Source organism: Lathamus discolor, chromosome 4, assembly GCF_037157495.1.
Source record: "Lathamus discolor isolate bLatDis1 chromosome 4, bLatDis1.hap1, whole genome shotgun sequence".
In the NCBI taxonomy this organism is placed as follows: Eukaryota; Metazoa; Chordata; class Aves; order Psittaciformes; family Psittacidae; genus Lathamus; species Lathamus discolor.
This window is the reverse complement of record NC_088887.1, coordinates 65,824,016-65,846,247: the sequence shown is the minus strand read 5'-3', so window position 1 is coordinate 65,846,247 and position 22,232 is coordinate 65,824,016. Positions and strand designations below refer to the sequence as shown.

Below are 22,232 nucleotides of genomic sequence, written 5' to 3'. Positions count from 1 at the left end.
CGCTTTCCCGAGGAAGAGGCACGTGAAGAGCCCAACTCCGACACTGTGGGTGCCTGTGCAGGACTCAGCACGACTGAGCCCTCAGTTTAAAAACCCTCCCTTCAGAGCCAACCGTTAACGGACCGGCGACGCGCTGCCCCCGCCCCCGCCTCAGCGGGGTCCCAGCGGCATCGAGGGTCACAACGAGGGGCGCGGGCCGCTCGGAGCCCTCGCAGGTGCCCCCTCTCCCCGCCTCAGGTTTGCGGCCGGGAGAGGAGTTACAGGTGCCTGAGCAAAGGGCGGCGGGCGGGCCCGGGGCGGGGAGGAGAGCGGCGCTCCCCGCCACACAAAGAGCCTCCGGCCGCTTCCCCCAGGAGCACGCCCGGCGGCGGGTGTGTGTTTGTGCACGCGTGCGGGGCGCCGGTGCTGGGGAGAGGAACGGCGCCCTGACAAAAGGCAGCCCCTCACCGCCTCTCGCTGCCGGCTGCGGGCGGGGCCCCACGGCACCTCCCCGCCACCCCGCCAGCCCCGGAGGGAGGCGCTGCCCCACTCGCTAGGGCGAGCGGAGGAGCGCCGGCGGCAGCTGCCACCTGGTTCCGCAGGCAGGGCGCTGAGGTGAGTGAAGGCGGGCGGTCAGCGCCGCACCGCCCGCCCCTGGGGACCGCTGCCGTCATGCCGGGGGCAGTGCTCCCCTGCGGGCAGGAGGGAGGGAGGGAGAGAAGGAAAGCGGGCGGGCGGGCTTCCCTCACCGGCCACAGGCGGTGGGACTTCACTGCTGGCCGCGGGGACTCCTCGGGGAGGAGGGCAGTGTTCGCCGGGGAGGGGTGTGGGTGAGTCTTTTTTCTCTCTTTTATCCCCTATCTTTCGGTAGCGGTAGGTCCGGGCTAGAGGAGGAAGCGAAACAAAGGCAAGCACGGTAGCCTGCCTGGGAACGGGCGGATAAACAACCAAATGCGGTGGGCGCCCCGGGATGCCCCCTCTTCTCTGGAGGGGGGGGGTGGCTGGAGCTGCCCCGCCGCAGCCCGCCGTGCCCTGCGCTGCCCTGCGAGCGGGGCTGGTGCTGCCGGTTTTGGAATAGATCGGTTCAGCATCCCCGAACTAGAGAAACAAAGCGCTCCCCTGGTGTGAAGAAGATGTTTCGGGTGCGGGGTGTTGTTGGCTGGTGTTACCTGCAATGGTTAATCACGCGGATTGTAAAATAGGATGTTTCTGCCGCTTGTGGTGTTTATTTACATTTTGCATTTAGCTGAGGCTGGGCTATTACATTAGCCAGCTGTGTTGTCTGTAGGTTTGTTTTGTTTGGGGTTTTTTATTATTTTTTTTATTTATTTCTGTTTCCTTTTGTATCTACAAAGGAAGGAAAAAAATGTGTTTGCCATCTAAAAGCCAGAAATAAATACTGTTTAAAAGATATTTTTAGCCAAAAACCTTGTAAAAGAACGTAAAACTTTATCTTGGTAGACTCAGTAGTAGATTTGCTCTTGCAAACACTTTATTTCATTTTTAAAGCCAGTCTAATATAGTGAATTTAGAATGATTGAGGATGTGAATAGTGAAGGCTCAGAAAGCAAATAAAAAGAAAACAAGCTTATTTTCTAAAAGATGTCACGTAGGTTGCCTTTTTATGACAAACTTCAAATGCTTTTCAGAATTTATTAGTACACGTGCAGCCTTTCTGGCTTGGAGAGTGAAAGAGTCAATGTTCAGTAGCAGGATACCCAGTGCAAGTTTGGTTAGTGTATTGAAAGATAAGTAATAGAATTCCAAACAAAGTTATACAGCTTGTTGTTGAAGTAGAAGGGGAGAGGAAAAGTCTGATTTAGACCCTAGTTAAGAAGCTACTAGATCACATGCCTAATAAAGGCACAGTTGTAGGGTAGAGAATTGAACATTGTTTTCATACCTGTTATGTTGCATGCTGTTTCTTGGGGTTTGAGCCTGGCCGCTGCCACACAGCCCTCCTTTCTGTCCTTGTCCCTTCTGTAGGGAGGTCTGGGCCACATCACATGATTATTTTTTCTGAAGAACTTTGAAATTACTGTGTTTCAGATGGCTTCCAGAAGTGATACGCTTCACTGATCCAGGACTGGGCTATACAAAAGTAATTGCAGGAGCTGCGTGGAAGGGCTGTTTTTTAATGACAAAAGATGTCTGTAAAACCAGTCTTGAAGGCAGCCACCTGTGTGCACTGTTGAGGCTTTGCAGGACCTTCAAAATAGATACTAGGTTTAATCATCTTCAAATGTTCATCTACTTGAAACTTTTAATACAGTGCTCCTTTCAAGGTGAAAGTTGTTGTCAGTTGTTGTTTCCAACAGAATTATCCTGCTAGGTGAATGTACAACAACTTCATTAGGCAGTATTCAGCATGGTTATTAACAGAAAATTAATACCAAACAGATCAGAAGAGAACGTACCTCTTCCTTCTTATAGGATCCCCTTCACCTTGCACTTCTGTTGAACAAATTCTGCAGACACAGGATAGTGGCAGCCCTCTCCATCTCTGCAGACAGGCAGTAGGGAAGGTTTTTTGAGCCTTAGGAAACCTCAGCCATATCTTTTTCTTCTTTTTATCCCCCATGTGTGTTATGGTAAAAGGCCGACCGCGGAAGCTGTAGTCTTGAGGTTTTTTTTATGTGTTATTGCAAAATGCTTTTGATCTGCGACAAGGGGTTGGAAGGGAGGAGAAAGAGAAGGGACTTGTGGAGTAGATGTTGTGCGAGCCCTTTGAAACTGGACACCTATTATATATTTGTCAGCAAGTCGGTGGGATGAAATGACCCAAGTGATCTCTTGGAAACCTGTGTCCGCTAAGCTGAGGAAAGCACGTACTCCTGTTATACGGTCACTGAACAAAGATGCTGTCCTGGGAGCTTTTTCCAGAGAAAGGTCTTTGGCATTCAAAGTTCAGATTTCAAGAGATACTGCTAATATTCTAATTCTGTGACAAATAAATTAAAAATATACAGAACATGCCATGTATTCACTGACCTTCAGAAAGTAGCATATATCTTGCTTCTTTCAGCTGAATTAGTTTAGGAGTCTGGATTTGCATGCCTGGCTATGGGTACCTCCGAGTTACACAAGTGGTATTTGCATAGTTACCTCATGCTGGTGGCAGTGTCTTGTGTTTCTCCAGGCTTTGTATGTGCAATAATAACGCATTGGTGAGATGGGAGTTGAGGTTTATCATGAGAACAACTTGAATAAGGGGAGATTTATCAGCCCCTTGAAATAAGGGGTCAAGCATATAACCACCTTATTCTCCACAGGATGCTGCATGGCACTATCAGCATCTATTGTGTTTCAGGCTTAATTTAAAAATTAAACCTAGTTTATCATTCTCCAGGGTCTTGAGAAAAATCTCTGAAATGTGATCTGAGCGGAAACAGATACACACTGTGAACAGTTTTAGAGAGATGTAAATTCTCCTCCATGCCATTTTAGAGGACACCATGTTCAGACTAGTGTGATTGTTTGATTTCTCATGGATGGTAGGAGAAACGAGTGGGAAAAGAAACTTTAGTGTATGGGGGCAGTATGTGGGAGCAAGAGGAGAAGAAATGTAGATACCTCATTCTAAAAGCGTAGTTTTCAGAAATGTGGGTGGTTTGGTGGGAGTTTCGAAGACTAAGGAAATTATGCTTTTGCTAATAATGATCTCTAGGCAACTAGAATTCTGTAATATAGTGCTTTTCTCACATTTACACCAATACTCCTCAGACTCTGATTTCTTTTGCTGAAAACAGGGAAGATATTTCACCTAACATTAGACATGAAATTTGTGCAAAATGGGCAGCAAGCCACAGTTCCAGTACCATATTAAAGTTGAGAGCTTCTGCTTTTTCCTGTAGTAGATCCAAATTTAGACATAAAGTGTGTATAAGGTCCAGGTTTCTGAGGGACTTGAGATGCAGCTAGTGGGGGAAGAAGAGGATCTTCTGGCTTTGTCCATACCTCATTTCATACCTGCAAAAAGCTGTTCCCATGCCCTTGTGCTCCAATCTGATGGTCTGCAGGCAGCTTGGGACACCCTGGCCTTGTAGATCTGAAAAGAGAGAGAGAATTTGACTGAGTACTTGAAGCTACTTTGTGGTTACATGCGGAGTGGTGTAGGCAGGCAGTGGGGAAGGTTGCTCAAACCTTGGGAGAACTCGTCTACCCTGTGGTGTGTGTATTTACCTTTTCATTCTTGTTTTAGATGTCTGAATATATGCATGATTTTGAGTTAACTGACAAAAGATGAACTTTTTTCACGTGGCTGCCCCAAAAGGAGGAAGGAAGGCAGCTGAGGGACTTCATCTAAACTTGCAAGGGTTCCTCAGAAGAGAAGTGGCTACCTATAAGATGAAAAGTTGAATAAATAAGAAAGCATTTCTCATATGAAACGCATTTGATATATTTCTCTTTCTTTGAAGAGGCCCCAGCTTAGCTTTTCCTAAATAGTCTTGTTGCAGTTTCTTTGAAATTAGTATTTTCTACATGTCTGTTGATGATTTCTAATGCTTTATGAAAGGCTTTTAAATAAAAAAGAGAACATTTATCTTGAAGGACTTAGTGCTCAAGTTAAATGTTGATCACAATAAAGCTCCAAATGAGAAAAAAATTAGTCTTTAAATTGATTTTGGCTTAAAACATGTAAGGGTATTCTATGTGCCCCAGAGAGAGATGAGAGTGTCTGGGGCTTTGTTGCTGCTGTTTTTCCCTTTTTGTCTTTCTGAACGAAATGTGAAAGGACTCGGGGAGGGGCAAGAGTAGAAATACAATATCTCCAGAAGCAGAATTTGAGTAGTTTAATAGGCTTTACTGAGATCCTAAAATGCTTTATTGTTTTTATTACATGACTCATTCTTTGTGGCACTCTGTCAGTAATGTATACAAGAGTGGGACTTTTCATCATACAAACTCGAGTTCACCCAGGTTGTGTTGGTCTCTCAAGTCAATGTGAGGGGCTGATGATGATCCTCAGGAGATGCATATCTCTTACACCAGTGAATGCTGAAGGCTTATAGGTCAAGTAGGTTCTTAACCTCGATCTCTTGGTTTTAATGTCTGAATTTAGGTTAGAGGAACCTGGGCTGTAATGCATGTGTATCTTATGTATTTTGTACTTTGCTCGTGTACTGGGCAATGGGATCAATGACTGGCCAGTATTGCAAAGCATAAAAATTGAAATGAATGTTGTTTCTCAGATACATGCACTTAAAATTCTCATCAGAACAACATTAATGGGTTTAAATACCATTCAGTGTATTTTAATCCATTTTAAAATGGAGCAACGTTAGTGAGTACTGTACAGACACGGGTGTCCAGTTTGGTCCAGTTCTCCTGCAGAGACTTGAGAGGTATAGAGATGAGCTCTTACTTCATCAAATGGACTCCCCTTATCCCTGTTGATAGGGATGTACTGAGCTTGGTGAATTTCAAAGTTTAAGCCTGCCTGTTCATGCTGGATAACACATTATTCCAATGCTCTTAACAAAAAACTGTTTAAAGTGTCACCATGTATATGGAAAATAAGAGTGTGAAATCTTAGTAAGTGCTAAATTAGGACCAGCTTTCCCCACACAAATACAGTTTTCCCCAGTGACTTAAATGGAACGGTAATGAAAGCATGGTAAAAAACTCCAGTGGTTAAATGCTTAGGGTGGTAATTCACAGGATAGTATGAAAACTTCAGACAAATGGTCTTATAAATGAGTTACTTTTAAATGTCTGTGTTACACCTGACTAGAAATAATGCCCTGCCTAAATAACCAGGGAAATAGCTGAAGAACTTGCACTATGTGGCAGCAACAGAAATCCGGTAATAATGAATTAGCCCACAGCAACAGGGACCCTCGGAGTCAGGTTTAACAGCCGCAGTGAAGTGGTTGGAGAATATGGATTTAAGTTTCTGAGATACCATACTATGTAAGGCATCCAGTTTACATTTGAAGATAATTATTAACTGCTCCCTTTGCGGTGCTACTCTTGAATTAAAGGGGGATTTTGGATGGGAAACTGAAGTAAATTTACTAAAGTGTGTGTGGAAAGTAATGGCAATTTAAGAACTCTTGCTTTCAAAATCTGCTCTATTGTCTGAATTTCATAAGCAATGGCTCAGGAAGCATTTGCACCTTAGCTAAGTAGTGTGGAGTGCTATGTAGTTACATTACCTATTACTTGTTAATATTGCATATTAATTTATTATTGGCCCCAGAGGTGATTAGTTACAAAGATAAGATCTAGTCCATTTAGCGTGCTGCCAGACCTTACAGACAAATCATGCAGCATAGCTTTATTGATATCAGAATAGCTGGCAATTATTTGTAGTAAATGGGGGCATGGTGACCCCAGTGTTTCCTCTGGAAGTGACTGGCATTGCAGGGGGAGAGTAGAGCTTTTACACTGGGACTGTGAGTTCACAGCAACCTGTTGTACCTACTATGTTCTTGGGGACTTTCTCTCCTTCCCAACCTTAGAGCATATACCAAACCAGTAATGTATCTGTGCCTGCTTTCGTAAAGTGGTAAGGAGCTGTCACGTTGGTCAAATGTGCTCTGCCAAGTCCCACATACCCTTGTGTGCTGTATCCCCATTAGGTTTATGTATTTATAAACTTCACTGAGCTGAGAAGTGGGTCTTTATCTGAGTTTGAGTATGTTGTACCTTAACAGTTGGTGTCAGAGAGCAGCAAGAGCAGGACTGCTACAAAAGAAGGGCTGAGGCAGGAGCTGAGGGCAGCCACAGCAGAGACTTACCAACCAGGACACTGGTCTGACCACCAGAACCAGGCTCTACCTGCTGTCTCTGACACAGTGAACAAAGAACCCGATCCCTCCAGGAAGTCCAGTCAGGGGTGGATCCAGAGCCAGGACTCAAAGCAGGGCTGTGATGTAGGTAGCTCAAAGCAGCTACAGTCTCCTGTAGGCCTGCTCAGGAGACAGGGCTATAGACAGGCATGTCAGTGGCATAGCTCAAATAGGGACTGAAGGCCTTGAGCTGGACTTACGTGCAGCTCTTGAGCCCATGGCAGAGGTCCTGGCTGAGGCTGATCAGGGCCAGTGAAGTTTATCAGTGCCTTCAAGCCCTGACAAATGGCTCCAAATTCTGACCTTGCTTTTCCTTGGGTATTTTACCAACTTTAATGTCAACAATCTGTTTTAAAACAAATTAGAAAAACCCAAACCCACAAACAGTATTGGTTTTCGCATGCAAAAGTGAGATTCAGGAGCAGTTGTTTAGACCTGTAAATATCAAATGGAGGTTTCATTCTTGTTGGTTTTTTTCTTGGTACATCAGCCTAGTCTTTATGCTGGTTGAAGGCATTAATTTATCTTTGGATGTTTTGAGATAAAAATTAAAGCTACGTGTGCCTATTGTTGCAGTGATCCAAGTAGACATATATCTGTCAGGGATGCTGTGACTATTCAGAACATTTCTCGAACAGCTCTTAAGCCAAAAGTTGGGGTTTTGAGGTGGTGCAAATGGATTTCCCTCCTTTATATATGTTTTCCTATTTACAGGCAATTTTGGTCAAGTCAATTTTGCAAATGTCTCTGCAAGCTGCTGCTCTTCATAAAAGTATGAAAAACATAAGTGGTGATTATATCTTGACCCTCTCATATTTTTTCCTCAACTTCTTTGCCCTCTGATTCCCTGAGCTTAAAAAATTAGTTTTTAAGCCTTTAGTTTTTAAACCTAAGTTCACATTACTGCTGTTAAAAAACAATATGATGAGTGGGTCAGAAAACTAATTAATTAAAGTAGGATTAAGGTCACAAATGTGTCTCACAAACTGCATGCTTGGATATAATTATTTCTGGTTATCTTCAGGAGTTTCCATTCCTTAAGGAAAAGCAATAAATCAAAAGATTATTCCTAGGGTCGTTTGCTGACTACTGAAGAATACATCCATCTGCTTTTCAGTTCACCTTGCACTGAAGAGAGCAGGGGAAGATCTACTGGAAGTTTCTGGGATTTTTCTCTCCTTCAGAAGAGACTTCCCCATCTGTGCCCCAATTATGGGGGTAAAAAAGGAGAGGTTCTGGACAGAAAAACTTTAAGCTTTGCCAGGTGGCTTGCAGAAGTAAAATCTATTTAATGTCTCAAGTGCAAGGGTAATTGAAAGACACCCCCTCATGCTTCCACAAAACTAAACCAACATTGAAGTGCTAAGAAATTCTTCTTTCATTAAATGCCAGTGCATGCATATGCTTGTGCCCATCACTGCATGTGACATGTCATTTGCAGAGGCAGATGCAGCTTAAAAGTACATACTATGTATCACGTACATTATTTACTAGCAAGTACGTACTTTAGTACAGCTGTAACTGCCAGTACCTGTATGGCAAGGAGATTGTGAGCACTGTACTCATTGGGTTCAGAAGCTATAGAAAGAGCTGAGTGATTTGCTTTCACTGCATTACCTGTCCTCTGACAAATGTTTCAAAGCCTAGAAGCCTTTCAATAGGCAAAGGGAGAACTGAGAACACTGGCAGTGTGTTGGCTAAAATAAAACAAAATGACTGTCTTTAAACTGGAAACAAAATGCACTTTGCAGCAGTATTTGAAAGACAGTGTTTTATCTGGAAATCCTCTCTTCTGTTGAAGTAATGTAGTAAGTGACCGAGTACTTTATCCTTCATGGGTGATTCCTGGGAGATCTGGTGCTAAATAATGGGGGAGGAGGAGAGGGTGTCCTCTTTTTTTTTTTTTTTTTTGTTGTTGTTTCCTTTGAAGCAGATAACCTTTTTATATTAAGAAGACTTTTAAAATGGAGTTTGCTTTCTTCAGGTCTGTAAAACTGCCACCTTTAAATGTAATGTAGAGAATCATCATTAATATCTATAGCCTGGAGTGATGCTTTTGCTCAAGCTAATCAGCAGCTAGAAAGACAGATATGTTAGAAAGACTCAGATTTAGATGCTCATGAGACAAACGGAGATCATGCATCTCTTCCTTGTCCAAAAAAAACATTAAATTTACCTGGAGTGATGTACATTTCCCTTGCTTGGGATTGGTGTTTTGCAGATAGACTTGGGAAAGCATGCTCAGGTCCCTTGAGCTTGGAGGCTTGGGCCATTTTTCTTGTTGCTCATATGCCCTCAGGAGAGTGGGAACAAACCCATCTCTGGATGTGGTATAATTTCCTTAAGAAATGACACCTTGCTAGCTCTTTGCAGAATTCACAAATACCTTTTACCAACTGTAAGTATTTGGAAGGCTCAAGCTGTTTCCTTATGTGGAAGAAATCTTTTGCAGGTTATAGTGATTTAGTTGTAATTGCAAGAAGGAGGTGATTTTTGTTTAGGTAAAGAGTAAAAACATTGTAGTTCTATCATTTGTATATGTAAATTGAGAAACCTGCAGGTGTCTAAGAACATGCTTGCTCTCTTATGTGTAAGCACAAGTAAGCCTGGGAATTAGCTGGATCTAGGTTAATCTGCTCAGGAAGAAGGCAGCCTTGAAGACCTGGGTGTTGTGTTAGAAACAAAAGCATCTTCCTCCTACCACATTTCCTGTGTCAAGATTAATCTGTTTGTGTACCTTTCAAACTCTGTGATTTCAGCATCCCGTATCATGGGAATAATAGTATCTTATTCTTAAACAAAACAAAAATTATTCTTACATTATTTCACTTTTTGACAGTCCATATTCTGGGGTGTTCTTTCACCTAGTTGACTGGATTTTAGCAGGTGCTTATAGAATAAATATTGACTTGTTCTGCTGAGCAATGACTTTCTGTTTGTTTTTAAATTTCAGAGATCAACTCATAGCATTTTCATGTCTGACTATTGGTATTGGAGGCTGATTCCATGCAAAGAATCTGGAAGCTGCAACTGTTTTTCAACAGCCAACCACTCTAATGAAGAGAAAGAGGAAGATACAAGCCATCAGGTTGTAGTGTCAGATATCATGCAGCTTGTGCAAGATAAGCAAGATGTGCCAGAAAGCACAGCAGGTGAGAGAAATATAGTATATTTTGACAATTGTCCAGCTGGCTGCCAAACTGTGTGAAGAAGAGGACTGATGGCTTGAAGAATACTAGCAATGATGTCTCATCACTAGCAGTGAAAGTGGGCCAAGGAGCCCAAATAGAGGAATAGCTGAGAGCTAGTTGGAGGAGGGCGATATCAGCACAAAACCGAACTTTTAGCAGCAGCCCGTGAAGAGTGAAGACCTTTACTCAAGGAGGCCTGGTGCTTGTTACAATAAATTACAATGATTCCAGAAATTAATTGGTTATCAAAAAAAAGGCATCCCAGAGAAACCTGACCTATGTTACTACAGTTTCAAAATTGTACTCAAGAGAAACTGCTGAGAAGCAAGTACAGAATACCTCTGTGTATTATCACATTGTTTTGTTGTTGTGGTCCATGAACAGAAAACCATAGGGAGTGCTAGTTACAGGGATTGAGAATACATTTTTCTCCTGTACCATTTGATCTTGCATTTACCTATGCAGGAGGTTATTGCATTGATGTATGAACTATGTGGCATTTGTCTTGGTACTAGTACAAATGGACTATAATTCTATATTTGATTAGCAGTTGCATCTCATTACAATTGGTCTTTTAACACATCTTCATTTAATTTTGTTAAATACATTTTTAAAAAGCATTCTAAGTAAAATTAGAAAATATCTACACGTATTTGCTCAGATCTCTCTAAGATGGAAAGATGATCCAAAAGCAGGAAAGTGAAATTCACTCTAATACAGTTTTGCTTTTAATGTACAATTACAAGGCCCGATATGACTTCTTTGTCATAAAAGAAAAAAAGCTCATTCTTTTAGACTGTATGAGCTAATGATGTTGGCTTAGAATGATTCATATTGTGCTCTGGGTTTTAAGAGAGGGGCTGGAACTAGATGATCTTTATGGTCTCCTTCCAACCCAAACCATTCTGTGATTAATCATTTTATTTGTGTACTAGTCATGTCTCAGCCAGAATACAAGATTTCTTTTGAAGGCAACAAGGAAAGATGCAATAAAGCCACTTGCAGAAATTACAGAGGAATATGTCAGGTTTGGTCAAAGGATTACAAAAGACAACTCCTGTGGAAATAAGGAGGCTGTATCTAGACTGCAAAAGGAAACAGAAGGGAGAGCACACATATTCTGATTTCCCAGGGGAGAGCATAGTAAGTTACAGAAGAAGGTGGACATCTGCTTGTTTTAATTTTCTTTTTGTCCATATCTAACACAATATGAACCAGAAAATGCAAACTTGATTTCTGCAGAGGAGGTTTAGACTTAATTGTTGAGTTTGTTAAACAGACTGCTTAAAGAGGTTGGGCAGTCTCTAGCCTGTTCTTAATGGAATCTTTAGTGAAACAAACCACTTTTGGAGATGAGTTAGTTGTACTTGATTCCATCTCAGTGCTTTAAGCTAGACTAAGAGATTTCAAGAAGTTTTTTTAGCATGCTGCTTCTGTAGTGGAAGATGAAGCAAGCAAACCCTGGGAAGGCAGGCCTACAGTATGAAGTCAGAGGAAAGGTAGTTCCGCCTTCTGCCATTTGGAGGTTTTTAAATGGGAAATTGCTAGTCCTCTCCTGAAACTCAGGGGGAGCTGTGTTAGGTTCAGACTAAGATGCGTGTGTATTCTCTGATGTAACAGTGAATCAACGGTTGACTGGTTGATCTACAAAGGAAGCTTAGTAAGCTGAATAGCTCAGAATCAAAGCAGTGAAGATGGACCAGGAACTGAGTGTATATACATATTGCATGTACTTGACTGCGTTAATTTCACCTTTTAGCTGTGGCTTCTGTCTTTCTGTCGCTGAAGTCCATGTGAAAGGAATATGAGCTTTACTGAAAGAAGTTCTGGACTGAGTTTCCTGGCCTGAGGTGCAGCAGATTTTTCATTGAGGCTTACATCCATGCCTGGCTTGACAGTTGAATTGCAAGCCATTAATCATGGCTGAAAAGCACCTGATAATGCTCTTCAGACCTGGAAAAAGTGGGATGTAGGGTTTTGTGGTTTTTTTTTTTTTTTTATTATGTATGTTAATTTTCTTTTGACTTGATGAGAACAGAACTGGAAAAGGAGCTTTTCCAAAGTTAAGCATGAGAAACTTATTCTCAGATAATATTCTGGTAAAGTTACTAAACTTTAAAACTAAATTCAGTATAAAAGTGCTTTCTGTATTGCAACTAATACTGTTGCTAGTATTTGGGATTGAATGAATCATTGTGTTTGTGGCCATTTTATTGGGTTTTGTTTTTTAACATGTTCTCAATTGATGCAATGTGCATGTTAGTTTTTTTCTGACTTTATCAAGGGACTGCTACAAAGAATATGCTCTGAAAAGAACTACAGCATCATAACATGGTGAATATTTAAAAAGGGCAATTTGTATGTGTGGGATGAGCATTTGTTTTGCTCTAGTTCTAATACTTGTTCAAATACTTATTTTGGGAAAAGAAGCAAGTATTTTTGTGATTGGCAAAGAAAGCCATTGCGCCTTATTCTGTGAAGTTAAGCCTTATAGTCTTCTGGTGGGAAGAGGCAGAAAGATAAATTCTGCTGTGGAAAATAAACTCCAGCAGTGCTGTTGGAATCTTTCCCTTCCCTGTTTCTGTCTTCTGTAAGCAAATGTGAGGGGTCTTAGCCTCTCATGCAGGCTAATAATACTGTAGGTTGGAGAGCAATTTGCTGTTCTTAGTTAAAACATATGTTGCTCTTGCTGAAGTTTCAATGCCTCTGTTCCCATTCCCTCCCCAGGAACTAATCTGCTATATTATTGGTACTATATTAATAGCAATATTTTTACTGCAGTGTCTTCCTGGAAGTTATAATTAAGATCAGCTCTTCATTTTGCCTATGAGTTTACACACAGTGAGAATGCGTTGCATCTTGGAAGACTTAAAAGCTGAGCTTGAAAGTGATAGGTAAAGCAGCGTGCAAAATTCAGCTTGAGGCAGAGTACAACCGAGATGGAAGCATAGTAACGTCTGACCAACTTGTGTGTGCTCTTTTGCCTTATTTCAAATTATATGCATAATGTGTCTTTCCCCCTCTTGTCATCACAAGAGGCTGGAAAATTGAAAGATTTTGGGGAAGGGATGGAGGCATGGAAGGCAGTCACTAGTCTTTAAAAGTAAAAAAAAAAAAAAAAATAAAAATACAGTATTTCTATAATTTCTCAGTGCCTCTTAAGTTGTCCTACCTGTTTGCGGTTGGACTTTAGGAGTGCTGTGCTTGGAGGCCTGTTTACACAGCAATGTGGTTTGGGGTTTTTTTTGGGATGGGGCTTTTCTGCTGTAAAGATGAAACCCTTCAAATGGTTGACATCTTCTTTGGTCACTTTTTCTTCTTTCCAGATCTGTTCTGAATATAGTCTTTTCACACAGGTTCTTTTAGCCTCCTGCCATGTTAAAGCAATAAGGAAACAGACGAAAGCTTTTGTGGCATCTAGATATGTTAGTGTGACATCTTGGGAACTGTCATGGCTGATGTTGTAGCAAAAAGCCATGAGGGTGCTACGGTTGAAGCCTTTACAAAAATAAGGGGGCTATCATGACTCTGCCCACGTTTTGAGGAATCCAGGGATACAGGTGACTGCTGTCTTAAGTCTCCTTGGTCCAAATGTACCTGAGAAGAGTACCTTCATGAGTAGAAAAACTTATCCCATTTGAAATTGTAAATTGAGTGTCTTTTTATCATTTTACATGATTTCTAGGATTTTTGAATGAGAAATTACAAGGCATCTGAAAAGACATCTGACTGACCGATGTGCCAATTCTAGCACTTTTAACAGTGCTGCAAACCACACAGTCAACTGTTGTACTCAGAGGCACTTGAAATGCCTGTTAAATTCATGTAATCTTGGAAAAGAGTATTCTTTGAAAGAAATATGCTTGGTATCATCTCAGAATGTAAAATTGCATTGTTTTCCATACAGAAACACCTTTTAGGCACTGCTTGATGGCATTACTGAAGCTGACAGCTTTGACTGAATTATGTAGCTGCCATAACATCACTGTCTGGAACAGTGTGGTCAGGTTACAATATCAAGACCACAAGTTGCTGCATCAAAACTGGGGAAAAACCAACAACCAATGCTGTGTGTTAAACGTTTGTACATCTTGGTAACTGCAGTTGTTCTCTGAACCTAGGGTATCACTGCAGTTATACACATTAGCCCCTTTCTTCCACTAGTTGCAACTGTGTGAATACAAGATTTCAGGAGTAATGTATGAGGGAAACATTGTAGGTGTTCATTGTTGGGAAATATTGTAGGTGTTCACTGTTAAAATGTTATACTGTTTCAAGTCAAATGACTTTTCAGAAAAACAATAGCTAATGCTGTTTGGATCAAGTTCGTTCTGTCACTTAATAACCACAAATACAACCTTTTAAAAAACTTAACTGAAAAATAAGAAACTTAAAATGATCTCTTAGAAGTTGCTCAGAGAATGCCAGTGCATTTTTTGGGAAGTCCTCCATTTATGCAATATGTTTGGAAAGTCTGTCAAGTCTTGGAGCTGGTTTATATTCTCCAAGAAGTTTTATCATACTCAGTATTTCACTGGAATTTTAGTTTTAATTTGCAAAGCTGTGTACATTAGAGTATAACTTAAGTAACAGCTTGATGTAAAGTTGTTCGCTTTTTTATTTTAAGGGTTTATTTATAAACTAGATTAATACAGCTAGCAGGTGTATGTAGAAAATAAGCCTATGAAAACCATAGCAAGTATTTTTGTTGAGGTTGTTCGCATACTCCCCCACCCCAAAAACAAAAGCCAAAAAAAAACAAAACCTAAAAAAACCTTAAAGTCAAGACCATAATTTGTGAGGCAGTTGGGGATTTCTTGTGTGTTAGAATTCCATATGCACTTGTGACAAGACTGTGTTTTTTCATAGGAGTGACACAGCATGCTGTCATCTTATTAACACCATTACATCTTCTCTGGAATGAAGATGGTAGACTTGTATTCAGAACAGATCTCAGCATGTCTGTGCAGATGCTAAATAGCCCCTGAGCTTTTCTTGCCTTTAAAGACAAGCCAACTAGGGAAGGAGACCTTAAGCTGTAATACATAAGCCACTCAGTGATACAGGGTCCAGCACAGAGTTGAGAGCTATCTATCATAATGCTCAAGGAGGGGGGATTTGTGGTTTTTCTTATCTATGAGCATAGGACTTGAGATCACTTTGTGTGCTTGATGACAGTGGTTTGTCCCTAAAGGACTAAATGGATTTTACTGTGGGAGCTTTGAAATATAGAATCACAGAATCATAGAATAGTTAGGGTTGGAAAGGACCTCAAGATTGTCTAGTTCCAACCCCTCTGCCATGGGCAGGGACACCTCACACTAAACCATCCCACACAAGGCTTCGTCCAGCCTGGCCTTGAACACTGCCAGGGATGGAGCATTCACAGCTTCCGTGGGCAACCCATTCCAGTGCCTCACCACCGTCACAGTAAAGAACTTCTTCCTTATATCCAATCTAAACTTCCCCTGTTTAAGTTTTAACCCCTTACGCCTTGTCCTGTCACTACAGTCCCTGATGAAGAGTCCCTCCCCAGCATCCTTGTAAGCCCCCTTCAGATACTGGAAGGCTGCTATGAGGTCTCCACACAGCCTTCTCTTCTCCAGGCTGAACCGCCCCAATTTTCTAAGCATGTCTTTATGCGGGAGGTGCTCCAGTCCACTGATCATCCTTGTGGCCCTCCTCTGGACTTGTTCCAACAGTTATAGAATCATAGAATCATAGAATAGTTAGGGTTGGAAAGGACCTCAAGATCATCTAGTTCCAACCCCCCTGCCATGGGCAGTTCCATGTCCTTTTTATGTTGAGGACACCAGAACTGCACACAATACTCCAAGTGAGGTCTCGCAAGAGCAGAGTAGAGGGGCAGGATCACCTTCTTCGATCTGCTGGTCACGCTCCTTTTGATGTAGCCCAGGATACGGTTGGCTTTCTGGGCTGCGAGCGCACACTGCTGGCCCATGTTCATTTTCTCATCCACCAACACCCTCAAGTCCTTCTTTGCAGGGCTGCTCTGAATCTCTTCTCTGTCCATCCTGTAGCTGTGCCTGGGATTGCTCCGACCCAGGTGTAGGACCTTGCACTTGGCATGGTTAAACTTTATAAGGTTGGCATCAGCCCACCTTACAAGCGTGTCGAGGTCCCTCTGGATGGCATCCCTTCCCTCCAGCGTATCAACTGAACTACACAGTTTGGTGTCATTGGCAAACTTGCTGAGGATGCACTCAATCCCACTGTCCATGTCAGCGACAAAGATGTTGAACAAGACCGGTCACAACACCGATCCCTGAGGGACACCACTCGTTACTGGTCTCTAGCCGGACACCAAGCCATCAACCGCAACTCTTTGTGTGTGGCCATCCAGCCAGTTCTTTATCCACCAAGTAGTCCACCTGTCAAATTGATGTCTCTCCAAATTAGAGACAAGGATGTTGTATGGGACAGTGTCGAACGCTTTGCACAAGTCCAGGTAGATGACATCAACTGTTCTACCCCTGTCCATCAGTTCCGTAGCCCCATCATAGAAGGCCACCAAATTGGTCAGGCAGGATTTCCCCTTAGTGAAGCCACTCTGGCTGCCACCAAGCACCTTGCTGTTTTTCATGTGCCTTAGCATGCTTTCCAGGAGAATGTGCTCCAAGATTTTGCCAGGTACAGAGATGAGACTGACTGGTCTGTAATTCCCCGGGTCATCCATTTTCCCCTTCTTGAAAATGGGGGTTATATTTCCCTTTTTCCAGTCATCGGGAGCTTCGCCTGACTGCCATGATTTTTCAAATACGATGGCCAGTGGCTTAGCAACTTAATTTGCCAGCTCCTTCAGGACCTGCTGATGGATTTCATCAGGTCCCATGGACTTGTGTATGTTCAGGTTTTTAAGATGGTCTCGAACCAGATCCTCTCCTACAGTGGGCTTAGGGTCTTCATTCTCACAGTCCCTGCGTCTGTCTTCCAAGACTTGGGTGGTGCAGTCAGAGCCTTTGCCAGTGAAGACCGAGGCAAAGAAGTCATTAAGAACTTCAGCCTTCTCCAAATCCAGGATAGCCTGTACTTCTGACAGCTTCCGGAGGGGGCCTACGTTGTCCCTACTATATATATATATATATATATATATATCTCCATGCTGAGCTTTCTTTTTGGTACTAAGTTCAATTAATGTGAAATGCATGTCCGAGTAAGATCTAACAGTTATTATGTGTGCACAGTTGGCATTTCTCACTGTTCATGTCTATTTGCTTACAGTGGAATTCAACTTTATAAACAAATGTCTTTACAGGCCTGTTCCTGCAATGGCCACTGTAGGACTGCTATCAGACTCAGTATGTGTCTAAAGGCCAACGTGTTAGTTAGAAGAGCTGCTTTTTATGAAATTAAATTTCTACTGGAGGAATTTGGCAAACTCGCATGAGTTTAACTCCTCAAAATGAGACACAGTCAAAGCTGATTGGAATAATCTCTCTAACAACATGGAAAGGAGAACTTTTACATGGTAAACCCTGTTGCTGCTTTAAGTAATAGAGCAATGAAATCCCAGCCTGATTAAAATCAGTAGGAGTCTTGTCAGGATTTTTGTCTTAAGACATTTAAGCTATGCACGTTAACCAGCCTCTTAAATCAATATTAAACATCTTACCCTAATTCCTTCTTTCCTGGGAATTACAGCAAATATGGCATATATAAAAATAATTTCTTGCTCAGCTAACAGCATTCAGTTCCAGAAGTTAGAGCAGAAAAGTTCCATTAGTGTAAAAGGGCATTGCCGGCTAAAAATGAGGCATTGGAGAGGTATTTTGGTAATGTCAGCAATAATATTCAGAGACTGTGTGTACATATATATGTGAATACATATGTGTCTTATGTATCTGAATACATATATGTCTACACACATGTAGGTAATTCGGAGCCACACTTGAATTTTACTGTTTGTTTCATGCCTGTGTGGCTATTTCCCACACCAATTGCCTGAAATTCAACTTGGCGTTTATTAGCTGCTTGGTTGTTGTTATTTTTTTATTATTTTTTTTTTTGGCCAGGCCACTAAGATAAGGTTGAAGAATTTATGGTACCATCTGCAGCTGTAGTGAAGGCATGAAAGCATTTGTAATTTTTCTTCAAAGTTCCCTGAATGCAACTGGGATAAGATTTTCAGGAGATGTTCCAAGTACTGTGTGCTGCAATGGCTTATACTAATTCATCACAACTTTTAACAGTGTATCAGGTGTACTGGAAATACCTTTGCTGCATTGTTGCATTTCTTTATACTTTTCTCCTGGTTTTCTGTTGTAATAAGTGGCCCAGATGCAGCCTTTGTTATTTTTCCCTTTCTATTCTCCCATTTCCTAGAGAGTCTTTTGCTTTTTTCTGAAAGAGTTTGGCTGGGGTTCCTTGTTAGCTGTGAGATCACATGAACCTAGGAAGTGTAGCTGGAGCTCTGCCAGCCTGAAAGTCTGCTTGGAGAGCTCCTTGCCAAAGGAGAGGCAAACACCAATAACCTGTACAAAGAAGCAAGAACTTTTTAAGATGATGTTAGGGGGAAGCTATACCTGCTTTGTTTCATGGGGTTCTGAACACTTTCATGGTAAAAATGTGATGTATGTAAACTGAAATGTTGAGTTCCCTCAAATGGTGGCATTATGTTGCATTGAAGGTTGGAAATGTTTATCTAGCAATATTAAGCTAGTAAAAGTTAATACAACTTTATTGGGTTTATATATTTCAGTATTATGTAGTTATGGATGTCCTTTTGTTTATAACCTATTTGAAAAATATAGCCATTTAATCAGAAGAGAAAGCAATAACATCTAGTTTATTATGAAAATTAATAGCTTTTGTGATGCCTCTGAATGTAATGTATCTTTCTCTTTTGATTTAAATCATGCTTTGCTTTTCAGATATTCTCCATGTAGGATGAAACATTAGATACTTGCTGAAACTAAAGTAGGAAAGCTTTGTCAATTCTGTTTAGTTCCTGACATGAATACCTTTGTGCTTTTAGTGCCTTAGGTGGCTCCAGAGAAACTGGAAAAATGCCCAAGCAGCAGTGTAATTGAAATTCAGGAGGGGTTACATGTCCAACCTGTTTAGGCATTCTATAAATCCCATTTTTCTACATCTGAAGGCAATGGATATATTTTGAAATCTGCTTGATTATAGTATCTAAACAGAAAAAACAAACTCTGTTATAGAAACTGGTCTCTTTGTCCTACATGGTAGTGCATGACCTTAGGCATCTCATGCTTTCCATGTGCCCTGGTGTAATGAGGAGCTGTCACATGGCAAGTTTGGGGTTCTTCCTTGCCTTTTGCTTCCTCTGCTTCTGTAGCAGCAGACTGCTTGCTGGATTTGGCATCAGCCTTTAAGGCTATGAAGATGGAGAAGTAGGGAATGAAAACATTAGGTCTTGCATAGGTGCAGTAGAAACCATCTGAGCTACAAAGTTTCATGTGCTCCCTCATAATTTCAGTGTCATCTATCTACACATCTGTAGGGGTAAAAAGTGGTGGGTTAGATAGACTCACTGGCTGCCACAGCTGGACTGTTTGTCATGGAAATGAGTTGCTTTGCCTCTGTTCTAGTCAATACCCAGATTAGATGGTGGGTTCAGTCCTTGCCTCTGGCACTGAGGAATTACTGAGGGCTGTTTCATGCAAATGCACAGATTTGCTCGGGTTACTCAATGCACTCTCTTTGAGTGTTTAGAAAGTAAACCATCAGTACATAGGAGGAGGGAGCTTAGATAACAATAATACTGGAAAATAATGAAATAAATTATTTAAGGGTTGGTTTGTTTTTTGCAGGGTTTTTTAGGTCTATTTTTGCATATTGCTATAACAACCACAGGTTTTTATGGCCACAAGGAAAGTGCATAGAAATCTTCCTACCACTGAAAATGAAGAGCTCTCTAGAATCCCTTTTGTTCATTATTTACAGGTACAAACTGCAGACTAGATGCATACTGATATGGCTGGTTTTTTTTTCTGATGAAAATTGTGCTGTTTAGCATTGACTAGAATTAGTTAAATGGCCAGCTGTCAAAGGAAAACCATTCCTCCAGCTAAAGATACTGTGTTTGTTTTAATTGCTAGAGGCCAAAGAGAGTTTATTTAATTTGGACATGCAATTTAAGTTACTTAGTGAGCAGTTTCATTTTTCTCAGCTCAGCTTATCAGATCTGTTTAAGCCTATTTGTTGATCATAAGGTACATTAGAAAAATTGTGATTCCTTAAAATTATTTGTTACGCATAATTAGCTTATTGCTTTTAGTCTTACAATGTCATCTAAACTACTTATTGAAGAGATGAATATAGAATCATAGAATCAACTAGGTTGAAAAAGACCTTTAAAATCATCAAGTACAACTGTTACCCCAGAACTGCCCAGCTCACCACTAAACCATGTCACTAAGGGCAAACTGATCTCCACTTATGGCTGCCCCTCATGATCTCCACTTGCAGTCACCCCTCATCTGCCCTGCATAGTGGTCCACACTGTATAGCTTCCTCCCCTAACCCTCATGGACATGCCTCACACTCCATGGCTTCCCTTGCTCTCCCCTCATGGTCTCCCCTCATGGTCTCCCCTCATGGCTGCTACTCCTTTACCCTCATAATCTTCCCTCATGGTTGCCCCACCTCTGCCCCCGTGATCTCCCTTCATGGCTGTCGCGGCCTTTCCTCTCGCTATCTCTCCTCATGACTACCCTTCACCTCTCATGGCTACACCTCCTCTCCCCTCATGCTCTCCTCTCATGGTCACTGCTCCCTTCCCCTCACACAATCCCCTCATGGCTGTCCCTCCTCTCCCCTCACAAAATCCCCTCATGGCCACCCTTCCTTTCCCCTCAAAATCTCCCCTCATGGCCACCCCTCCTCTACCCTCATGATATACCCTCATGACTGCCTTTCACCCCCCATGGCTGCCCCTCCTCTCCCCTCACAAAATCCCCTTATGGCTGCCCCTCCTTTCCCCTCACAAAATTCCTCTCCCCCTCCCAGTCTTCTTTCATGGCCACCCTTTATTTCCCCTCACAATCTCCCATAATGGCCATCCCTTACTACCGCCTTTCATTCCTCACAGCTACCTGTTGTCTCCCCTCATGATCTTCCCTTATGGCCGCTCTTCCTCTCCCCTCATGACCACACTTCACTCCTCATTGCCACCCCTTTCCCCTCACGATCTCCCCTAATAGCTGCCCCTCCATTCCCCTCACAATCTTCCTTCACCACAGCCATTCACCCGTCATGATTTTCCCTTATGGCCACCCTTCCTTTCCTTTCAGAATCTCCCCTCATGATGGCCCTTCACCCCTCGTGGCCACCTGGCATCTCCCCTCATGATCTTCCCTCATGGCTACCCCTCCTTTCCCCTCACAATCTCCCCTCATGGCTGCCCCTCCTGTCCTGTCATGCTCTCTCTTCATAGTCACCCCTCCTATCCTTTCACAATCTCACCTAATGGCCGCCCCTTCTCTCCCCTTGTGATCTTCTCTCATGGTCGCCCCTTCTTTTCCCTCATGATCTTCTCCCACGGCTGCCCTTCCTCTCCCCTCATGATGGCCCCTCATAGCCATCCCTCCTCACCCCTCACGGCCACCCCTTCTCTCCCCTCCTGGTCTCCCTTCATAAATGCCTTTCACTCCCCTCATGATCTTCCTTTATGTCCTCCCTTCCTCCCCCTTCATGATGGCCTCTCATGGCTGTCCCTCCTCTCCCCTCATGATCTGCCCTCATGACCTTCCATTATGGTAGCCTCTCCTTTCCCCTCATGATCTTCCCTCATGATCACCCCTCACGGCTGCCTCTCCTCTCCCCTTACCGCCACCCCTCCTCTCCCCTCATGATCTTCCCGCTTGGCCACCCTTCTTTCCCTCTCCCTCTGACTGACATTTCTGACGTGCCCCCTGCTCTGTCCTGTGGATCTGTAATGGAAAAGATGAGGATGCACTAGTTCCTATGTTCTCCATCTATATGGGACAAATTTAAACCCAAATTCCTCTGGTCCAAGCCCAGATTCACAGCTGAGCAAGGAAGTTGCCCTAGAATTTCCTTACATCAGGGATTTCATAATATAATATGCTATATGTATGGTGCCTGGGAAGAAGAGGGCACATTAATGCTGCGAGACACCGAGGTGGCTCCTCTGCAAAGAAATTCAGAATGTTTACTTTGCATTCGATTTTTCTTCTTTTTTTCCCCATGTTGTACATCATGGTGCCCTGGTACTCAGACACCTTATTCAGCCAACAGCTAGGTAGGTGGTAGACAAAGC

The 22,232-nt window shown here is 42.4% G+C and overlaps 1 protein-coding gene across 3 annotated transcripts in view; it reads left to right on the top strand.

The window, feature by feature from the left end:
• Nucleotides 1-447: 447 nt before the first annotated feature.
• The window catches only part of MCF2L (MCF.2 cell line derived transforming sequence like), a 159,290-nt gene continuing 137,505 nt past the window's right edge, over nt 448-22,232 (top strand). For 2 of the 3 annotated variants that reach the window (XM_065677897.1, XM_065677895.1), the window contains exons 1-2: nt 512-594; nt 9,727-9,925. In XM_065677897.1, the coding sequence (XP_065533969.1) occupies nt 9,748-9,925 (178 nt within the window). In that variant the 5' untranslated portion in view covers nt 512-594; nt 9,727-9,747. Of the gene's footprint in view, nt 595-9,726; nt 9,926-22,232 lie in introns of all 3 variants that reach the window. The other variant, XM_065677900.1, reaches the window with a different exon arrangement.